The 24,801-nt window shown below is 35.1% G+C and overlaps 1 protein-coding gene and 1 pseudogene across 1 annotated transcript; both read left to right on the top strand.

Annotated features, from left to right (window-relative positions):
- Positions 1-225: 225 nt before the first annotated feature.
- LOC137407901 (eukaryotic translation initiation factor 4 gamma 3-like) lies at positions 226-24,693 on the top strand. Its single transcript, XM_068094284.1, has 13 exons — positions 226-360; positions 760-902; positions 1,159-1,393; positions 1,519-1,899; positions 2,485-2,583; positions 2,902-3,115; positions 3,224-3,361; positions 3,846-4,021; positions 15,854-16,049; positions 19,240-19,439; positions 19,943-20,053; positions 23,797-23,878; positions 24,651-24,693. The coding sequence occupies exons 1-13, from the start codon at positions 226-228 to the stop codon at positions 24,659-24,661; spliced, it is 2,121 nt and encodes a 706-aa protein (XP_067950385.1). The 3' UTR covers positions 24,662-24,693.
- Positions 6,398-9,224, top strand: LOC137408641 (uncharacterized; annotated as a pseudogene).
- Positions 24,694-24,801: the final 108 nt, after the last annotated feature.

Below are 24,801 nucleotides of genomic sequence, written 5' to 3'. Positions count from 1 at the left end.
AGTTATTATGTTAGTAATAGCTGTTGGTTTCTTTATTCCATACTATTAACAGTAACAACCATACTGCACATGATCAAGTTATTATGTTAGTAATATCTGTTGGTTTCTTTATCCTATACTATTAACAGTAACAAATGTAGATCAGATGATCATGATAGTTGGAGTCGTGTGAAGACTAGTGCTCAGCGTGTTGACCCAACCAAGCATAAGTTGAGTATTCAAAAGATGGTTGGTGGTGATAAAGAATTGCAGCTAGGCCCAGCCAAAGGCATTGATGGTTGGAGTCGAGGTAGTTCAGATTTTGGAAAAAACACTCCTCAGCAGGAAGAGAAGTCTGCAGTTTTGTCCAATAGATTCTCAGTGAGTTGGATTTTTAATCTGCGCTACCAGTCTCTGCAGTGGAAATAATCAATTGACCATAGGTACTATAAGCTGCATCACTCTAATGCGTCATGCTTTTCTCTATCAATATTGGTCAATATTTAACTATTCCTAAAGTTCTGAAGTAAATGTACAAAGGATGTTATATATGTGTGAGGGTTTTATATATAATAATTTCTGAACTTTTTTTGCATGCAAAAGCGCCATAAGTTTTACTGTGGTATCTTCATTGTTGTGTAAACCAGGATGTAATCATTTGTACATGTTCAACATTAATTGAATTTTCATGGCTATACTATTATTTTTGATTTGTGTAGTTTTACCCAGAGGTAACCTTTTGAGCATCGTTTGTCGACACCATTGTACGGTATATTACAGACATTCACAGACCGGGAGACAAAAGCCAATAGAAGCCATTCTGGTAACAGGATGTCATCAAATAGGAGTGGAATTAAATCAAGGGGTTGTGGTGGTCTTGGCGTACTGGGAATGAGCAACCCACAAGGCTCAATGCAAACGAAGTTAGTTTATTTGATGATTGCCAGTCTTGCATAGCTCAGTCGCCCTACATCTCATGTAACACACCGATTTCCTTCAATGCATAGCTGTTTGCAAGTTTGTTATTTCTCAGTAAAAGTTTGCACCTTATGTCGTTTTTATCTGAAATCCGACCATTTGTATTTTCCGGTAGAGCAGTGAGTGATCAATATTTTGTGAAGATGTGGTCGATGTACACTTGAAAAACATAGAATGATAACTTCTTTAAATTTGTTTTAGAAATAGCACTGTTGAGATGACAAGGCAGTTGTCATGGGAACCTAGACTAAATTCTAGAGAAAACAGTGTGGAAGGGCGAAACATGCGTACACCCACTCCCACTCCCACTGGGGCTGTGGTAAGTGGTGGTATCGCCCATTCGATCTCGAGGGCGGTCAAACAGATGAAGAGAAAAGACTGGGATACAAAGATGAAATCCATTATTGATGAATATCTACATAACAATGATATAAAGGTGTGGATGCAGGGTTAGCTACTATTATGCTTTGCTGTTATGTAAGAATGAGATTGCTCCTACAGCTTGCAGTATGGTTTATTTCTGAGAACTTGTAAGCTATAAGACAAGCAATATTTTTACAGGAAGTCCTGGAGATTGTCCGAGAGAAGCTAGCAGGACAGAACGAGATGATGTTGATGACAGAGTGCGCCATCAACCACACCTTGGAGAGGTCAACTCAGACTAGAAGGGGAACTGGCTTAATGCTCGCCGAGTTACTCAAACACAAACTGTTGCCATTAGATGCCCACATTAAAGGTCTAGGGGCAGTGCTAGAGTTCGCCGATGACCTTGCCATAGATATACCGAATGTATGGCAGTACTTTGGTGAATTGATTGCTCCCATGTTCACCACGGCTTCCGTCCCTCTTGACCGCTTAGTGTCCGTATGTAATCCTCTGATGAGCATAGGAAAGGCATCTGTGCTTGCAGCTGCAGTACTCAAAGAAGCCAGTCACAATATTGTAAGTTTCATTTAGTTCAGCGGGTTTTCTGCATGGCCCCCCTTTGCTTTCAAGCTTCTATTGGTATTCAGCTAATTTATTTTTAACTGCTTTGACAAGATCATCTTCTTTGATGATTAATCAAGCTCACTAAACAATGGTATGGAGATCAATTTCTCATGAAGTATTTTATCTCTTACTAAGTCTTGAGGATTAAATTTGCACCAACGAAGTAGTTTTAACTTCAGCAGCGGCCTTGCTAATGTTAGCATCTTAAGGCTGCACTACTCCATTTTATCCAATAGAAATATAGATTGCTAAACGAGGAAGAAAATAAGGATTGTTTTTATACACTCCTGTGTAATTAGTCAGTGAGGGACTCACTGTTTCTTGTGCATGAGGCAAAAACCCTGAAACCTCTACACACTCGTATAACTCGCAGATACTCTCACGATCCTTATTCTGTTCCGAATTATTCTTAGTTGGTTCAGTCCTTCACAGTATGCTGTACTTGTTTTTGCAAAACAGCGATGACTAACAAGTTTTCTGTGTGCTACTGACAACTGGAGAGATGGTGGTAAAATATATTGAATATGCATGCTGCAGGGTCACGTGGAGATAGGCAAGCGATGGGCTGAAAGTAAACTAGACTGGTCAAAGTTTCTCACTGAGGGAGAGGATCGAGATGAATTTATACAAAGCAATGTGAGCTTTATAAGTTTCTCGGTTTCTACTATTTATGTGGGCTAATCATCAGTGTGTGCCGAGGTTCATGTAAGTGTTTATTATGCAGGTAGAAAGTACTTTACATTTCTACAGCTCAGTTGGGGTTCAAAAAACACAGTTTTTAACTGACCCGACTTCGAGCGAATAACACGACAAATGTTTTTGTCGTGTTATTCGCTTTATATCTTCTGCATTGAATACCCATTTTGGTTTACATTAAATCTTGTTTGGTTTGTGTCATTAGCTGTAAAAACATGGGCTTTCTAATTTAATTTCATGGTTAACTTTGCTTTACAGAAGTTGGAATATACACTATCAACACAGCCACAGGCTCAATCCTCAACAGACCTTCTGCCATCTTATGTTGCTGCTCAGCTAAACAAGTTTATGTTGGAAGGTTCAGAGAATGAATCTGTATTTGCCTGGATAGACTCTAAATTGTCTCTTGACATGTATGATGATAATGTCTTTATTGGATCTCTGACTACTTCAGTTGTTCAATCATGCATCGGTAAGTTATAGTTACTGGATTTATTAACTGTCTTTTTATCTTCTCTCATATGTATAATTTTTCTTTCTCACAGCCTGCAATCATTACTGATATTGTTGTGTTTTACAGCAAACGGAAGCTTGAATGAGTCGAAATTCAAGTCAAAGATACCATTGTTGAGCAAGTACTATGATGGTAAGGCCAACAGGGAGTTGGCTGCTCTCTCAGCCCTTGACAATTTAATGACTAAATTACAGCACCCGGCTAGTAAGTTTAAGCAACCATTCTTGCAATCAATCATTCTTGTTTTCGAACACGAGCTTTGATTGGAATTGCCATAATATTGGCTATTATAGCCACTAGTGTGTGTGTGCGTGCGTGCGTGCTTATCTCTAATTGTTTATTCTCGTATTATGTATTGGTAGTTATTTACGCAATAGGCCAATATATTCAGTATTTCGTTTTTATAGTTTAAGTTTGTATTCATGATTTGGAATCATAAAGAGAGTTCTATGAATTCCTCTCATCACTGGCTTCTATATTTAACCTGCCGTCATGCCAGTTCCCTTCCAAATATAATCTTTTTCTCTTTTATCTGAAACATCACTTGGCACACCTTCCTATAATGTACATTTTTCTCATTCATTTCATTTGGCTAGTATGCTGGTAACCCTTTGTCTATAAGATGGCTGCATTCAGGAAATTGTTGCAGTTTCTAAAATGTTCTTATTGAAAATTGTCTCTGTTGTAGATCTGTTTTCCGATCTGTGTTACGCTGTTAGTGAAAATGACCTTATTACTGATGAATCATTTCTTAATTGGGAGAAATGTAGCAATAATGAAAATGCTGTCAAGTCTGTTAGCAAGTTCTTACAATGGTTGAAGGAGGGATTGACAATCAAGCTAAACCCAACTCACTATCTCGAGGTTTGTCTGTAAATGATTTTGAGGTTTGTCTTTAATGAAGTGGGAATTTGAGTTTCATATGTGGGAACAACATATGTAGAAACCATTATATGTAGAAACCATTATATGTAGAAACCATTATATGTAGAAACCATTATATGTAGAAACCATTATATGTAGAAACCATTATATGTAGAAACCATCATATGTAGAAACCATTATATGTAGAAACCATTATATGTAGAAACCATTATATGTAGAAACCATGACATGTAGAAACCATTATATGTAGAAACCGTTATATGTAGAAACCATTGTATTTACAAACCATTATATGTATAAACCATTATATGTAGAGACCATTATGTGTAGAAACTATTATATGTAGAAACTATTATACCCTACAGGATTAATTAATTTGCGGAGTTATATTTCGCGAAAATTGCCATCTCATGCATATTCGCGGATTAATTTATTCGCGGCTGAAAACTGCTACTCTCTATGAAGAGTTAACTCTATTACGTCTTCCAATAGAGTTAACCCTACGCATGTGCGCATTGCGTGTTTCGTTTTCTATTTAGCTTACAACTACGGGTGGATCGTGCTAAGGCTGGACAGCTAAGCTATAAATTTTTCGCTCCGTTCAGAGGTTTTTACAAATATTCATTAATTTGGAGGCCTTTGATGAACCAACAATTTGTGGTAAGTAATGATTTTTTTCAAATCCATTTACTAAATTAGTTGAATTTTACTTTGGTTCTTCGGTTAAACGCAATATTTATTTTTCCCATCCCTACTGCTTCATTATTTGTTTTAGTGTGAGAGAGAGAGAGAGAGAGAGATCTTTCACCATACACGCAAGCACAATACTGCAAGGGTGTTATATGTCATTCTTAGAAGATCACGAATAATTCAGGGAATTCTGGAAATTGAGGTAGAAGTGACCGCAGCTACTTACGAGGAGAATATATCTGTTTTAAAAAAGGAAAAAAAACGCCTTTACGAGCACAAATCTTTGGCTAACCTGCAGAACTTTGCAGTAGTAAGCCACGAGGAGAGTTCTGATGATAACTTCCTTACCAGCCATGTAGAAGCGCGAGAATTGCCTTCAACATCTACCCAAGACAGTGACAGCGATATAGAGCTGCTATTACCAAAATAACTAGTCAGAGAGCACCATTACACGCTAGTATTCACTTATCAAGAGTATAAGTTTAATTTTATTGCTCTAGACAACCGCCATATAGACTAAACTGTATTCACTCCATTCACCGTTTGTAATATTTTATTTGTATTTGAAATATTTTATTTGTACACTCAAGTTTGTAATAAATTATAATATATCTATACATGAAATAAAATATATAATTTAATCATGTTTGCTGCATCGATATCAAAGAGTTGTTGTTGATGAAGGGGTCTAGGTTGACTGGTTGCTTCTCTGCCAATATTCCTCCCTTGATGAATATTACTATTTGTCTCTAGTTTTCATAACCGGAGTAGGTTGTTTCATTCTTAATCTGCAGTAAACACAAAAAAGAAAAAATATTAACAAGTGCTAAGGAAGTACAAAAACAATAGCTAAAGTATTTAATGAAAGCGATCAGTTTTTAAACAAAAGAACTAACTAATGCAGTTAATTATGGAAAAACGTATCTGTTCTGCAAATCAAATATATACCAAAATGTCCAGATCAGAATCATGATCATCCTCAACTTCAGTATTAGAGATTGATGGGGTTGATTTCAATTTAAAAAGACTAGGAGAGATTTTTTTGCGATGACGAAGCCATGCCGAATAACTTGTGAAAACCTTGAATAATTTTGTAAAGAAGTTTGATGCAATGGCAATAAAACTCGAAGCCCGGCGATGATTCCAAAGAAGTTTTGGAACTTGGCTACGTTTAGTACTTCTGCCTAGCGGCTATTTTTGCGATGACGCTATTCTGCATATTTTGAATAATTGAAATAATAATTGTAATAATAATTGAATAATTTTGTAAAGAAATGTGATGCATTGGCAATGATGTTAGCTCAAAGCCCAGGCAATGATTTTAAAATATGTTTTGGAACTCAACTACGTTGAGTATTTATATTAAAAACTAGCCTAGCAGCTAGTTTTTAGTTTGATGCAGTAGTTATTCTCCCTTGTGATTAAAATTATAACTAGTTATTCACGGAATTTAATAATTCGCGGAATTGACTGCTCGCGAAATCACGAATTTTTATACCCAACGAATACTTTAATCCTGTAGGGTATGTAGAAACCATTATTCTTCGTTTTTTTCGTGACGTCATTCCGTGAGCGCGGGACTGTGAATTAGCGCAGTCCGCCATCTTTATAGACAACTTGTACCGTTGAAAACGTGAAGCTTCTGCAATTAATTTTAAAGTTAAAATGCCAGTAATTTGCGGCGTCTTTGGTTGCTCCAACCGCAGCAACAGAGAAAGTCATCTTCAATATTTTAAGGTGCCAAAAGTTATTCTGCATCAAGAAAAAGAAACAAAGAAATTATCGGAAGATCGAAGACGACTTTGGAAGGCAGCAATCTGTCGAAGAGATATCACATCAGAGGATAGATGGGACAGAACACGCGTTTGTTCAACACACTTTGTTGGAGATAGGTGCTTAGTTCATTTTATAGCAGGAAGCAGTTTTATCTCTTAGACATTAGTTTGTATTTGTACGTTTAATTATACTGATGTGTTGTCCTTGAATTTTTATCTCTTAGACATTAACTTGTATATGTACGTTTAATTATACTGATGTGTTATCATTGAATTTCCCTCTGACAATTTCTATATTCGACAGTACCCTAACAAGACAATTTACTTCTAAACTACTTGGCTTTATCATCAACGACTCTTTATCATGGCTAGACCACATCTCATTCATTTCAAATAAAATATCATGTAACTACGTTTATTTTATGACATTCGTCATCTTATGAACTTTGATGCTGCCAGACTATATTACTATAATTTTATCCATTCTTGTTCTTATATATGGCCTACATTTGTTTTACCCTACAACACCTGTAAAATATACCAACACAATATTTATTTTACAAAAAGAGCTTTACGACTTATATGCAAAGACCTAAACACACCTCATAAAAACCATCACTTACCACCTACCAACTTAATAACAAGCACTACTGGTGTTCTTCCCTTACCTAAGCTATCACATTACTTTACCTGCCTCACTGCTCATTCAATACTCCAGATAACTGCCCTAAATATCTCAGGTATAGCTTTCAAACCGTAAACCATGGTCACAAAACCAGGAACAGATTTAAATTACCTAGTGTCATAAACCACATCAAACGCAACAGTAACCTGCTAAATTCATTTAATAACCTCTGCACTCATTTAAGAACTCTTCCTCTGCAATCTTTTAAAACAAAACTTAAACTACACCTACTATCCTCTGACGAATAATACTATTCACCATATAGCCTTACCTATTTTAACATTTTTGTATTATACATTGTTTTCATAACTAGAAATTTGTTGTCATAGATATGCATACTATTTTCGCAGAGCTATTATTTATCCACTTTTTATTTAAACAATACTCATATCAATCTTCAAGCTTGCGTTTTACATATTTTATGCATTAAGTTCCAACATTATTATATTAGTAAGACTAATTACTAGTTTTTAGTTAGACTATAGTTTCTTTGTGTTCTTTTTTATTTTTTTGTTGTACACCGCTCTTCAGTTAGTTTACTTGCTGTGGTACCTTGTGGAAAACATATTGTCAAATATGACTATTGATTACCACAATAAAGATTGCTCATATATATATCCATCTTTATGTGTGTGTATATACGGTTAACGTATCATCAGTATGCAGTTTGTTTTGGCTGTTATGGGTAAAAATGCATATTTGCATGACCGAAATAATCCGTCATGGCTACCAACGATTGCTTTGGGGCACGTAGATACTATGCCAGAGCCATCGCATGCAAGGTATCATCGTAGCAAACAACGGGTAGGCAAAAGAAAAGAAGCGGATGCCATATCATCGCTGTTAGCTCTCAAGAACCCTCGCTTTGCCGATGAAAACATCGTCCATGAACATGACAATGCAACGAGTTCACATGCCTCACATATAAAAGAAAATCTAGAAGCACCTGCAGAATTGGTAACTACAACATGTGAAAGAGGGACACAAACTGACAGTTTCGTATCTACTACTGAGGCAGCTACTCAAAAAAATATGACATTAGATTTTATTGAAAAAATTGAAAATGACATTAAGGCCCATCTATTAGAGGCTGATGCATGCTAGAAGCATAAATTTTCAATAAAAAGACTATAGTGTTTCTACATTTGAAAAAAAAAAATTGTAGTTTTTTATACAGGACTGCCTGATTTGGAAACTGAAAGTTGTATTTAATTTAATAAAAAACCAATTGGGTAATTTGTCAAAATGTCTTTCAAAGGAAAATCAATTAATGCTATGCCTGATTAAGCTCAGATTAAATTACCGGTATTGTTTTCAAGATATAGCGTATCAACTTAATGTATCACTATCGACTGTTCAAAAACGCTTTCATTCTGTACTCGATCTTTTGTATGTCAGACTAAGTTTTTTTGTGAAATGGTTCGAAAGATAATGTTGGCGAGTATCAATACCGATGTCATTCAGAAAATATTTTGCTAAGAAAGTCGCTGTAATTTTAGATTGTTTCGAGTTGAAAATTGAAAAACCGAGTGCCCCACTCAGCAAAGTGTATACATATTCAAATTATAAACATTATCACTCAGTAAAATATTTGATCGGTATTACCCCACAGGTTGCCATAACTTTTATTTTTACCGGTTGAGGTGGGCGCGCTTCGGATAAACATAAAACTGAAAAATCTGAAATTTTGGAGAATCTTTTGCCAGGCGACGTAGTGATGGTTGACAGAGGATTTACAATAGAAGAGAGTGTAAGCCTTTATCAAGCTGAATTAGCCATTCCGGCTTTTACTAAAGGCAAATCCCAGCTACATCCTATAGATGTAAAGGCAGCTCGTAAAATTGCTAATGTTCGCATTCATGTCGAACGAGTAATCGGTCTTGTATGCCAAAAATTTGATATTATAGATGGAACAACACCTATAGACTTCCTAAAGCTTATAGATGGAGAAATTGTTCCCACTATTGATAAAATTGTGCATTTCTGCTGTTTTTTCACCAACCTGTGTCCATTAGTGGTCCCCTTTGATTAGTAGACAATTATTATAATTAACAAACCTTTTACGAAATATGTGCGTTTTAATTAGTTCAACTATCTATTTTTCTCACACTTGGTGTTATCTTGCAGATTGACCAATAAAGATGTACATATTATTCGCAGTTACATGAGACACTGACACAATTCTTAGTTCATTGGTTTAGTTTTTGCTCTGCTATGAATGTTATTACCTACTTGCCTTCCATAAGAATTGCATTCATAATTGAACTACCAAATTATTTCATGTTCATATTAGATTATATATAAATTTAACCAAATTTAACCATTCGATTTGTAAATTGGTTGCATTACCAATCATAGTAACAAATTGAGTCAAATTTAAACTATACCTTAAATTAAAAACAAATTCATTTTTAAAATGAGTGCAGTGAACAGCGATTAAAATGAATTATGCGTGAAATTGCTAGGTAACAATTCCAGGATCAGAGTTATTGCACCCTACATCACAAGGAAATATGAGACTCATGGTCTAACTGATATTGTATTTTTGAAATAATTGTAGTAGATTAAAGATTGACTTGCAACAAAATTCACATTACAGTTATTTGGTATCAAAAGATTCACCATGTTTTACTCTGTTGTAGGTGCCAAATGTGTGGAAAAGTGATTACAAGCTCTTAAAAGCTCAAAAACGAAACGCCGCCGTAGATTGGAATATATTTATTTTTCTGGCGTAGTCATGATAGTTTGGTTGTTGTCTTGTCACGTGATGTTCTCACGTGAATTGAAAGGCCAATAAAAAGCTCTATATAAACTTTTCGTAGCACTAGTTTATGACAAACACTTCGGGCTTTACCGAAGACCCCGTATCAAATATAGATGCTCGCTACTTTACAGTTTTGTTTCGGCCTGGTCTTATCGGCCAGTCGTAATCTGATCATGTTGCCCAATACTTCGCAAATAATTTTTGCAGCACTTTTCGATTATCACAGGTGACCAACAGGCTCGGCATGATTATCAGACAATAATATGTACTCCTTCGAGGTAAGGTTAAAAAATTTAATGAATTTTTACAGTAAGTTATAAGATAATGCTGCTAAAAGTGACAGTATTACAAAGACGACAAAATAGACGCGTAAAAACAATAGACATGGTTTTATTGAATGCGTGATGTATATTTGTGAAAAGATTTCGACGAATAAGGTTGCATGAAAGTGTAAACAGAAACCATCTGCCACAGCTACGTCACATTTGAGCCATTTTGGAAAGAGAATCCAAACTACGGCGGTCTCGTGTGGCTGCTATAACTGTTCGTTTTTGAGCTTTTAAGAGCTGGTATTCACATTGCCACATATTTGGCACCTACAACACAACAAAGTAAGACATGGTGAATCTTTTGATATCAAATAACTGTAATGTGAATTTTGTTGCATGTCAACCTTTAAGGAAGATTTTATTTTGCATTGGTACAATTGCTACAAAACGATTTCTTCCCTTTGCCAGAGCCTTTTTTCATATCCACACATGCCATATGAAACCAAACAATATTACAGTTGTCATTATTACAAGCTATTATTCGACGGCCATCATCTACACCGCCACAAATACAATATGTAGGCAATTTTTTGGCGGTTATGCTACAAGAAAAAAACACATACCAACTTGGGCATAATTATATTCCGATGAAATTCGCGTCTCTTATGACAAATGACAGACCACAGCTCTTTATCCTGATGAACTCGTTCCATACGAGTGCCGAACGGGCTCCAAACAAAAAAATCGCAATACTGGCGGTCTGTCAAGAACAATTGTGTCTGCACTTGATAATTATATACAGATTTCCGTTTTAATTTCCTATTTACCAACAATGGCATAACAATATCACTACTAAATCTCGTGCTGTAGGGGCCAACTGATGAGGCCATCTGGAGTTGCTCCAAATTCAGGATAGTCTGGGTTTAATATCAGGCCACGTTCCAGAATTGTAAAACCCTGATGTTTACTCTGTACTAAACTCAGATAATTTTTCTTGGCTAGCGGCTCTTTCTTTCCCCATTCCGGGGCTGCATTGCTGACCTGCACTGGCTGACATATTGATTTATACACAGATATTGACGGTGTCTTTGTGCTTGTATGTACAACTTGGTATGTATTGGAAGCAGTAATGCGGCCAACTCTGTATTTCAGCCAATTCTTACACTTGGACTGGTCACGAGTCTCTGTCTTTACAAATGCGGCTTGCGATGAAGTGATGCTAATGTCTAAGCTGTCTCCATGTGTCAACACGTCGTCAAATTTTGTACTTACGAGATCTGTATTATGTATAGTTTTCAGGTCAATGGGCCAGTCTCCCGTAACAGTCTTGGGCTGAAAGTAATCAGCATATCCTTCCGCGATAGTTAAAGCTGCGGCCCGTTTTCCATTTCGGTGCAGGCGCTGATATGCACTTTGCATTTCCCGTTTCGTGGGAAAAGGGAAGTTTGATATGTAGGGACTGCTTGTTGAAACTTTGCTGGTTTCTCGTTTCTTTGATGCTGACTGAAAGTTGATGTCTCTTATTTGTTTGTGCAGATGCTGCAACTAATATTAAAATTAAGAATTAACACGAGAAATATTAAGCAGTAACAAATTTCTCTTTGTATTTCTGTTATATTCCATTAGCGAGTTATTTCTTTTACATAAATTATTTATAAATTTTGCCGTGAATACTTGTAAACATGACAAAAGTATTCAGTCCACATCATCATACATGCCAGCATACATCCAGTATGCTGGCACATTTGTGACTGATGCTTCTTGTCTAATTTTTGACCATGCTTCAGCCGCAAACAATAAGGTGGCTGTATGAGTACAGGCTTCCCCCAATCCAGCCATGCAGGTGCAGTGATCACTCCTTATGCCCCCTTTGCTGCTAACAATAACCCAGGGCTCCAAAGGTTTGTCCCGGATCCGCATTGAATGATAGACCTAAAGCATCAAAATGAATCAACTATAACTTGACATCTAAATTCAACATTAAATTGGAGAGATAATTTATCAATATGAGTGCCTGAACATACATGTACATATACATATATAAACATACGTATACACACACGCACACACATGTCAGTATGCAAAGCTCCTTTGAAAGTGTACATTAGTTTCAAACAAGAACACTCTAGTAATTTTATAGTAACTTTTATAATGCATCACATCTTCATTTCATGGCCTAAAGGTTTTCTAATATAGTTCATGCTTGCTCCGAAACTCGTAGAAATGAGCAAACGTTAGTCTCACTAACAGCTTTTAAATTTAGATATGATCGTTAAATAAAGTGAGCAAACGTAGGACATTTTTTTGTGTCAAATCCTTTGTTCGCTGACATGAATTATCAGTGTGACATAAAATATAAAAAATACTAGTTTATGCTGCAAGTGATAACTCATTATTCTTAACACATTTTCAGGTCTAGGAAAATCCGTTTATTTTTATCACCATTTTAACATGATGACAATTTTTCTTACCTTCGCTTTCAGAAGATGAAATGAGTTGATTTCTTTGTGTAGGATTTCCTTGATCCACCCGTCCTGAAAAAGTTTATATGCTTCCAGAGACTTGTAAATTCGGTGTTCATCTGTCGTATAGTAAGACTTCCTAAATATTAAAACCTCCACTAAATCAACGGTGGTTATATGAGGTCAGGATTCCTTGTCGTTGTTTAAGTCTTTCTTCGCAATGGAATACGGATCCAATCCACTTATGTCGCTGGTTTTTTTATCATCGCGCTACTGAACACTAGCTTCTAGAGAATCCCGATATACAGACGGTTCCCAACCTACGAACGAGTTACGTTCCGAACGATTGTTCGTAAGGTGAATTTGTTCGTAAGTTGCTTCAGTGCTATATTTTGTATTATAATTTGTTTAAGGCCTATATAAGTATATTGAAGGTTTATATAAGTATGTTTAGGGCTTGTATAAGTAACCTGTATTGGTTTGTACTGAAAAAAATATTTAATAAAATGGAGATAATACTTTGGTGGACGCCGAGCCATGACACTGCATTTCTTATTTATTGTATGTCTTGTCCTTTTTATTATATTGTTGTTTTAATCATTACGCTATCACTTATCGTTGTTGTCTTATTTTTTGTATGTGTTGTCCGTTAACTATATCGTTGTTTCACTCGTTATGCTATTGTTATATCTGATATACCGTCATAACACTATCACTTATTGTCACTTATATTGTTGTCATACCAACCGCTAGCGGTCCTATTTATTCACCTTGTTAGCCGGTGTTCTTACCGTTTGCCGTTAGCCGGAATGGTTGATATTATTCTATATAAATGAGTGCGCTCATTTAGTTGAGCAGAGCAGATCACGTACGCGCCTCGGCTAGTGAAATCTCCTTCACTAATTAAAAGCTGAATGAAATTACACGCACTCTCTTCTCTTTATTTAGTAGTATAGATCGTGCCAAGTAAGGGCCGGCAAATCCCTTTACAATACGTATGTAAAATTCTAACAAATAACTCGAAAGTTAATAGAGTTACAAACAACGGTACATACGTTCGTATGTACAATTTTTTGTAACTACTTCGTAAGTAGGGAACCGTCTGTAAACTCGACATGATACTAGAAATATTATTAAAACATGAATGAGAGTACACAAAGATAATAATAATGTTGCTAGCCTGTCTACAAATATGGCGGCATTTCCGAGATCAAGCGCATGTGCACACAAATCGATGACGTCAAAAAAACGAAGGATTCATAGAAACCATTACATGTAGAAACCATTATATGTAGAAACCATTATGTGTAGAAACCATTATATGTAGAAACCATTATATGTATAAACTATTACATGTAGAAACCATCATATGTAGAAACCATTATATGTAGAAACCATTATATGTAAAAACCATTATATGTAGAAACCATTATATGTAGAAACCATTGTATTAAGAAACCATTATATGTAGAAACCGTTATATGTAGAAACCGTTATATGTAGAAACCGTTATATGTAGAAACCGTTATATGTAGAAACCGTTATATGTAGAAACCATTATACGTAGAAACCATTATACGTAGAAACCATTATATGTAGAAACCATTATATGTAGAAAGTATTGTATGTAGAAACCATTATATGTAGAAACCATTGTATCTAGAAAGTGTTGCTTGTGAAGCCATCATATATTTTTGGACATAGCTGTTAGAATATCACAAACATTACTAACTAGCTAGATACCCAGCATTGCATGGGTAATAAAATAAGCTTTTGCACAGAAAATATACCATTATTTGCTGAAATTGGTTTCCACTGACTAAGTTTCTTCACCATATTTGCACAGCTTTAGCAGGTTTGTACCAAAAGGTTATACATAGTATTTAAGAAGACATTTTATTGTTAGTATATTTTGTTAGTATATTTTTAGTATATAGGACAAGGAGCCTTTGTTTGTGGATTACTATAAGTAGAGTTTAGAGTGTATTTCTAATTCTGTTTTATTGTTCTTTACAGCTGATTTATTTTACTCTGATTTATTAAACTGAAGAGTTATTCCATCTTTGACATAGCCTTCAGTTTTATTCTTCTATTTAAATATTATATAGTAATATGTATTTGATTGAAACACTATAGTAAATATTGTCTATGTAAAGATATATAGTTATATGTATTTGATTGAAACACTATAGTAACTATTGTCTATGTAAAGTTATATAGTATTATGTATTTGATTGAAACACTATAGTAACCATTCTTTATATAAAAGTATATAGTAATATGTATTTGATTGAAATACTATAATAACTATTGTTTATGTAAAGGTATATTGCATTATGTATTTGATTGAAACACTATAGTAACTATTGTCTTTGTAAAGGTATATAATAATATGTACTTGATCGAAACACCATTATAGCAACTTTTGCCTATGTAAAAGTATACAGCAATATGTATTTGATTGAAACACTATTATACTAACTATCGTATATATAAAAGTATATAGTAATATGTATTGATTGAAACGCTATAGTAGCTAATGTTTATGTAAAGGTATATAGTATTATGTATTTGATTGAAGCACTATAATAGTAACTATTGTCTATTTAAAGGTATATAGTAATATGTATTTGATTGAAACACTATAGTAACTATTGTCTATATAATGGTATATAGTAATATGTATTTGATTGAAACACAATAGTAACTAATGTCTATGTAGAGGTTCATAATGCTTTGATCATTGAGTAGTGTTTGATGTTAATACTATGATTTGTGATTACTAATTAATTGTGATCCTATGATTCAATGATCAAAATGGCAGATGATCAAGTAACTATGGTACTATTATAGTTGATGTCGTGTAGTCTATAAAAGTGGTTGTTATCAGGATGTCTTTAAAAATAGCTGATGGCATGTTCTCTATATAAGTAGTATGTCATGATGTCTCTATAAATAGTTGATGTCGTGTTGTCTATAAAAGTATGAATGAGATATGAAAAATGTTTGCTTAAGTTTTAAAGTTACTGAAAAGTCAGTCTTCCTACTGATCGCAATTGTATTTGTTAAGTTCTCAATGCATTTATGGGATGGAGCATTGCCGATTCCTATCATTCTTTTATGTTTTAGTTGTCATAGCCTTGCAGTTGCAGCTTTTAATTTGCAGGAACCATTTTTGAAGGCTACACTGTCCGATAGGGAACTCATGCCACCCCTAGCTCCTGTTGTTCCCTCCGTACCTCTACCCACAACTCCACCGGTCACAGAAAATAAGGAGAAGAAACCAAATCCTGTAGTATCCTCTCCTGCAAAAGCATCCAAGAGCATTCCTTCTCATAGTTTTCCGCTAACTGCACTGGTCGGTAGGACTTTCAGTGCTTATATTGCCATTCTATCATATAGTTCATACCTACAGTCAAACCTTGACATATTATTACTTCTACATCTAAAATCTCTGACATACAACATGACTGAGCAAATATCTTTCTCGACATTTGAATGAAGTTGTGATAAGGTTGTCTAAACATTGTTTTTGAATCTGTGCATGTTTTCACTGTTCTACACATTAGCCGTTTTTACGGTTCTCCGAATAATGCTAATCAGTGCTTTCCGCATTAGATCTTTTGTTTTCAAGCAATGTAGTGATTCGTAAAGTATGAATGGTGGATAGTAATAAGATAAAAAGGCGAAAAGGAGTTGAAGGAATTCATAAACCTATGAGCTAACATCTATGAAGCTGTTTCATAGTTTTTACGGGGAGGAAAAAATGGGAACAAAAGTTGAGATGTTACATGTAGGCAGGCCTGTATTCCCTGGTTGCAAGTTGGGGCTGCAAATGTTAGGTGAGTAGTTATGATCACCTGGGGTTTGGGGGCGGTGTAAGCCCCCAACGGGGTTCGGGCAGCGCCCCGGAGCTCTGGACCTTTTAAAGGTTGACTTGCAACAAAATTCACATTACAGTTATTTGGTATCAAAAGATTAACCACGTCTTACTATGTTGTGTTGTAAGTGCCAAATATGTGGAAATGTGATTACAAGCTTTTAAAAGCTCAAAAATGAAGAGCCGCCATAGATTGGAATCTCTTTATTTCGATGACGTAGCCATGAAATTTGATTATTATCTTGTCACGTATGTTCTCACGTGAATTGAAAGGCCAATAAAAAGCTCAATATAAAACTTATCGTAGCACTAGTTTATGACAAACACTTCAGGTTTTGCCGAAGACCCCGTATCAAATATACAATGTAGATGCTCACTACTTTACAGTTTTATTTCGGCCTAGTCTAATCAGCAAGTCGTAATCTGATCATGTGACCCAACACTTCGCAAATAATTTTTGCAGCACTTTTCGATTATCACAGGTGACCAACAGGCTCGTCATGATTATCAGACAACAATATGAACTCCTTCGAGGTAAGGTTAAAAAATTAAATGAATTTTAACGGTAAGTTATAAGATATCACTGCTAAATGTCACAGCATTACAATGACGATAAAACAGATGCGTAAGAACAATAGACATGGTTTTATTGAATGCGTGAAGTATATTTGTGAAAATATTTCGACGAATAAGGTTGCATGAAAGTGTAAACAGAAACCATCTCTCACAACTACGTCACATTTGAGCCATTTTGGAAAAAGAATCCAAACTATGGCTGTCTCGTGTGGCTGCGATTAACTGTTCGTTTTTGAGCTTTTAAGCGCTTGTAATCACATTTCCACATATTTGGCACCTACAACACAACAGAGTAAGACATGGTGAATCTTTTGATACCAAATAACTGTAATGTGAATTTTGTTGCAAGTCAACCTTTAAGCATCAACAACCGTCAAGGTGTGCCTAAATGCAATCAATTATAAGCATCAAAATCTACATAAATATATTCTTTATGGTTCATAGTAGGCAAAACTTTTTCTCTATTCAACGAAAAATATAAAACTCGTGACACTACAGATTCCTGTAAAGGTCATTGACAGAACAAGAGCTATTACTTCTTTATTGCAATAGCTCTAGTTCTGTCAATGTGTCCATGACAGAAATCTTTCGCAACTGATTCTGTATCTGTTTCAACATCTTTCTATATGTGTAATATAAGAAGATTATTTAACCGAGCCTGCTCCATAGTGCTCCTCGTTGATGTATTGATTCGCTTCAATACAGAAAAGGATCTCTCACTCATTGCATTAGTGGCAGGGAAAACCATTACTAGATTAGTGAGCCTGAAAATTAGTGAAAATGCAAGTTTGGGGGTCTTCTTTTCACTCCCACTATAAGCAATAAAGTTCAGTTTGCAAGTCTTAACAAAGACTCACTCATTCATTTGGCGAGATCACCACGGAGACAATATAGAATGTTAGTAGCTAATAGATTAGTTGTTGGAATTTCCAACTTGGAAATTCCAAGCGGATGAGCTTAGATCGCAATTCATAGTACGTAGCCAGCCGCCAAAAATTACTAAAAAGTTGGGGCCACTCAGCCGCCCCAGGGAATAACGGCCTGCATGTAGGTATGATAGTCTATATTAATCAATCTCGCTTTTACAATGTCTGTCTGTTAGTCCACACAAGCGCTATGCATGGCGAAGATTTTATGCCTGTTTCTTCCAAACTTCACTTTCATATGCCCATATCTTCTGCCAGTTGATCAAAATGTTTGGTTTTAAAATTCCGTCGGGTTCTTCAGAATCAGCCTCTTCAACGCCCATCTGCAGTCCATCTGATTAAAAATCTTATAAGTCTCAAGCATTGCTGGGTTTACCGGTAGTTGAAAGTATAATGTCAAATGGATTTGAAAACAACAAGTGTAGGTGGTGGTAGTATAAAGTTTACAAGTTTATGTCGTTTGAGTTTATTTAGCTCGGTATGTCTGCCTTTTGTATCCATCGCTATTTGTCTGCCTAAAAAATAATTATCTAAAGATCTTTATCAAATATCAGCAATGTATTTGTCTGGGAGGTGCCTAAACCAAGATGTTCATCATTCAAAAAAGGCACTTTGTTAAACAGTAGTAGTTTTGGTGCTTTGGAAATCTTTATATAACCTGAAACCATGTTAGAAGCTTGTCTGTATCCATAGATACCAAATACTAACCAATACTATAACTTGTGTAGAGATTGCTCTACATTTTTCTCAATAAAAATTGTATCCTGTATTTTGTATTCTGCCCATTAGCACTGAACGTCTTGTGAAGAATTTGATTAATTAGTTGTTATTTTTTACAACATCCAATAAAGCCAAAATATTTGCATCCGTTGCAATTGAGCTTGTACTATCTGCTGTTTTGTGGCCAACATGGTGAAAGTTTGGGCTAGACTCCATTGACTGTGTTTTGTTTAGTACCCTAAGTGGTTTAGTGGAGAATTGTTGAAGCATCAGTGCTGATGATATTTTAATGAATAGATAATATCTTTATCAAACTATCTGAAGGTTAGTTAATATCTGGAACAACGGTATGTAGAGAGTTTTATGGGTGGTTTGAGGTCACATGAGGATCTTTTGACTAAAACAGATTCTATTTAATTTGTCACTAATAATAGAAGCCTTTCATCGTAGAACAAAAGTCTGATAATGGTAAAGTGAAGACGTACACAAGAGATTTTCTAATGAGTCTGAAAGAGGCCAATCTATCACAAGTTAAGCCCGATGGACTAGGTTCTGCCATTCTTCAAGAAATCACATACAGTGGTCGATCCTTGCCCGCCTTGTCGGTTGGCAAAAGAGACTTAAACCCCGAATACTTCAAACCAAGCAGCGTATGTTGGATTGAATTATCATTTATTCTGTACATTTCTACTTCATAATTAGTATTGTTATTAATTTGTATTATTAGTACACAAATAATCTTATATGGTAGGTTATTTTATAGCCCAAAACTGATCAGAGGCCTCTTTTTTCTAACTTTTCTATGGTTTGTATAATGATATAGTTCCTTACTCTCTTTTTAGTTGTTTTTTAAAGGTTTCACTTCGTTGTCTTGTTTTCTAGCTATACAAACATGGTGTAGTTGTAGTGTCATTTGCATACATTTGCAATGCTGATCTCTACTCCATTTGGAGAATTAAACACCGCTAACTTCTTCTAATTTTTCCATGGTTTGTATAATGGTATAATTCCTTATCTTTTTTAGTTGTTTATTAAAGGTTTTGCTTAGTTGTCTTGTTGTCTAGCTATGCAAACACGGCATAGTTGTGTAGTGTCGTTTGCATACGTTTGCAATGCTGGTCTCTACTCTAAATGTTTTTCGTTTTTATTTCAGTCTCCACGCGGTTCAATGGGCAACAAGAGGTCCAGGATGTCCCGTGATAACAAAAACATGGATGCAACAGTCGGAAATAGGCAGCACAATATTAATCTTTTTTGTGAAGAGGTGAAACAAGGAGTTAATTATGATTTATTGCATTTAAGTTTACAATAATATGTATTTGATTGAAACGCTATCGTAACTATTGTCTATGTAAAGGTATATAGTAATATGTATTTGATTGAAACACAATATTAACTATTGTCTATGTAAAGGTATATAATAATATGTATTTGATTGAAACACCATAGTAACTATTGTGTATGGAAAGGTATATAGTAATATGTATTTGATTGAAACGCTATCGTAACTATTGTCTATGTAAAGGTATATAGTAATATGTATTTGATTGAAACACTATAGTAAATATTGTCTATGCAAAGGTATATAATAATATGTATTTGATTGAAACACTATAGTAACTATTGTCTATGTAAAGGTATATAGTAATATGCATTTGATTGAAACACTATGGTAACTATTGTCTATGTAAAGGTATATACAGTCATACTTCAACTTGCGAGCTTAATGCGTTCCGAGACTGAGCTCGTATGTCAATTTACTCGCATGTTGGTGCAATTTATTTATATATAGAACAATTAAATATATATTTGTTGGTTTCCATACTCTGTAAAATGCAAATAAAACACTCAAAACAAGATATTGTAACAGAAAGAACATGTTGGTTATTGTCCTAACTTACCACTTGCTTTCAAAAAGCAACAAAAAAAAATAATGCAAGGAAATGTGTTAAATTAAAATGTAACATTAAATACATACAATAGCAGCTAACGCTAGCATTTGCAAGAGAGAGATATATAAGCTATCCTTCATTACAACAGTTGACTTTGATAAATTTGGATTTTATCAAAGTCTTAAAAGGCAAACTTAGAAGCAAATCTAAAAGCAAACTTTCATTTTTAACTTAACGTAATTAAAATTTCTTCGGCGTTCATAGTCTGAAGTTTCTCGCTAGTTAGCTAATTTTTCCTTTGTTTCGCTTTCACGACTAGCCGGCCGTTTTAAGATGAACCCATCTAAGGACGTTTGCCTTTGTCGCCCTTTTAACATGTCGCGATTAGGACGAACACAGGTGTCGTCACAAAGGTTTAATGCACGACCACTAGCCAACTTGTCCGAATGTCTATTTTTATAGTTTTGATAGATAGCAACGTCCTTTTCAAATAGCGTCGTTTCAGTTATGCTGTCACCGGCCAATTGTTTATCTTATATCCAATGCCTGAGCGGTCTCTCCATCAGCGGTGGTGAAGATCGCCGCGCCGTTTAGAAACTACGGTTAGTACTTTTGCGAGCTAAATGCCCTGAATATAATCCTTCTGTTTGATAATTGTGTATGTATTTCTGTCATATTGCTGAGCTAGCTCAATCATGCATACACATTTCGCATATTTTTCAATAATTTTCCGTTTAATATCAGTTGTTATCATTTGCTTTTTCTTTGCATTATTTGTCATTTTACTGGCAAACTTTCGGTCTACGCACAGTACTTTTAATTCACATAATTCTGCACTGAAAAGCGTGCACAAAAACACGGTACAAAAGTATAACCTGTGCAGTTAAAAAATACAGAGTGATGCTGTTGTCATAAAACACCTCCGGCATTCTTGGCAACTGACTTACGTGCTCGTATCTCAAATATGGCTCGTATGTTAGTGCTAAAACTTGCGTAAATGCTGGCTCGTATCTCAAGTTTCTCGTACGTTGGAGCACTCGTAAGTTGAAGTATTACTGTAGTAATATGTATTTGATTGAAACACTATAGTAGCTATTGTCTATATAAAGGTGTATAGTAATATGTATTCGATTGAAACACTATAGTAATTATTGTCTATGTAAAGGTATATAGTAATATGTATTTGATTGAAACACTGTAGTAACTATTGTCTATATAAATTTGTATAGTAATATGTATTTGATTGAAACACCATAGTAACTATTGTCTATGTAAAGGTATATAGTAATATGTATTTGATTGAAACGCTATACTGTAGTAACTATTGTCTATATGTAGGTATATTATAGTAGTATGTATTTGATTGAAACACTGTAGGAAAGTTTGTCAATGTAAAACTACTCAATTAAAACTAACAAAGTGAGAAATTGCCTGGTTTTATTATAGTGTTTTAGGTATTTCTATATACATATTACTTCGAGTAAGCGTTATGCATAGAATATTGTCTTTTCATTCACAAATTTCTCTGTACATGTATCGTTATTGCCCACTTTTAATTAGGTTTCATGAGAGTGTAAACAGAAGCCATCTTGTTCCACTGCGTTAGTTCGTGCCGTTTTTGCTAAGAGTTATCATTTACAGCGTTTCTGTGATGGCTAAAATTAACTGTTCGTTTTTTAGCTTTTAAGAGCTTGTAATCACATTTCCACATTATATGCAACTACAACACAGCAGAGTAAGACATGGTGAACCTTTTGATACCAAATAACTGTAATGTGCATTTCGTTGCAAGCAAACTTTTAACCATCTGATGCTCAGAAAACTCTTAGGCACCTTCACTTGAACTGGAAGCATTGTTACAATTTTGTTGCTCATCAATAAAATGTGTTGATGCAGTAATTCAGTAAATTAACGGTGTCAATTAATTCAGTAAACTAAATAAAGATGTGGACGGCGCGAATTAGTAATTGAGTTAAATCCTTAACGACGAGAGTCTTCGAGATCACAGACAACGCGTTTTATGAGCGATAAAATTTATTACGACCCATATAAAATTTTTGTGCTGGTGATTGGCTAAAGAAGCGATCTTATCTTTATCGCTCATAGACTATTTTCATATATGTTTACTATATACGTCACGAATAAAGCACTCGCGTGAATCTGAGCGTTTCAAAAAAATGATCTCATTCAAGCGCTTACATTTCTAGACAGGGTTAGTCTACTAAGACAAAAGTTACATTGAATCGTAGCCGATGTTTTAGCCTTTTATTTGTCTTAAATTCATTTGATAGACTTTTTTGAGGCAATCACATCTTAAACTAGTTGGTGAGGGTGCTGTAAATATATTTCTCAAAGTCTGTCCTTTGTTTTTGGAATGTTTAGCTATTGATTTTGATATCTTGGAATAATGAATCCGCATCGCAGAAGGTTTAAACTCGGACCCTCTGGTTCACTAGTCAGACAACGTACCAACTCAGCCACATGATCTTGATCACTTCACTAGCGATGTGTGTTGCTATATAGGAGAAAGTACCCGATGGCTTTTCGTACTACACAGGGTGATTGCCTAACATCACCGAGAGGGTAGCTCGAATTAGTACGCTTACTCAAATTACGCATTGGCATTGTGCCAGGCTAATATTAAGTAGCAGGCAACTCTCATTACTTATCATTGTTTATAGGCTGTTTTTAATACCCAGACAATGCCAGGTAACACAGTTAGTAAATGTATATAACTTTAATGTAGATGCCTTACCAACAGCCATTAGTTTCTAAAGATTACACGTGGCTTTTATGTTGATTTTTATGTCTGTTCAACAACTCAAGCCAAAGTACCCTTATTTACCTTTCTAAAATAGCAATCACTTTACGGCTAGTATGTGTGTGCGTGCGGGCGTGCGTGTGATCTATTTTCAAACTAAACAGCCAATCAGTGATATAGCCCTATTTTCTAGCAATTGCTATATTGTGAATGTGTGTGCATGCGTGTGTGATCTACATAATTTATAGGAGTTACTGTTTTATACGTAGAGCTGTATTCTTAACAATTATTACAGCGTGTGTTGGTGTGGGTACACTAGGTGCAGTTAAGCACGTGTATAGGTTGTGTTTGCAGACGTTTCCAGGTGGCCAGATTACAACTTCAGTTTTGACATTCCCTCAGCAATATTATGTTATGAGTTCGCATACAAATCCAGGTAAGCAATGCTTGCGTTCTTATCGTTCATATATCATCAGATAAATTTCGGAGATGTTTACTGTAGTCACAGGATATCAAATCAGTGATTCCATTTTCAGTTCGAAGAGTATGTTTTAAGAAGCTACAACATAAAGTGCATTGAAGCAGTAGTTTGTTTGATATTCTATAAAATCTTACTCTGAATTTTTGGTAGGAGTGTAGCAGAAGGTGTAATCAACTGTCTGGGTCAGCAAAAGCATCATTCGCAAATTTTCTCATTTTTAGCTGCATTAGAAACATAAAGATTACCCAATTATATACATATATATAGACATCAGTCGGCAATCCAAATTTTACTCATCGCAAATGACAAAACAGAAACACAAAACATAATTGCTCAATTACACTGCCCAGTTTAAAATAATCAAAAATTGTTTAAACGAACTGCATTGTAGTTGTTGTTGTGATCAAGTGTGATAGCCAGAAAAAGATTATGTAGCAATATTTAATCAACTGCAAATCTTAATCTACAGTAGTGTAACACAGTTATAGTTTTTAGGCTGTGACCCATAGCTTATTTTTCTCGAAGAGCTTGTAAGATAAAATGAAATGTCAACAATTTCAACTTTTAGGTCACACATATTTGATCAATTTGCAACGATTGTGAAGTTCGGTTTATCGGTTTTAGCAAAATGTTTTGTTGCAGGACTTAACCAGCTCAATTCTTGGATTATTATAATAATAATATATTGTTAACAGTCATGCAGTTATTATATCGTTGTCTGTTGCAGTTTCTAATTAAAGGCTGGTTCACACTATATCTTCATATGTCGGCTTCGTCCTTTTGGTGTTTCATCCTATTGTTGACTATGTGCACCGTAAATAGATAGCATCGATGAAGCATCACGACTATGTCTGGAAAGTTTGTAGCTGTCAAACTTC

This window comes from Watersipora subatra, chromosome 11 (genome assembly GCF_963576615.1).
Source record: "Watersipora subatra chromosome 11, tzWatSuba1.1, whole genome shotgun sequence".
NCBI lineage: Eukaryota > Metazoa > Bryozoa > Gymnolaemata > Cheilostomatida > Watersiporidae > Watersipora > Watersipora subatra.
This window is presented reverse-complemented; position numbering and strand designations above follow the sequence as displayed.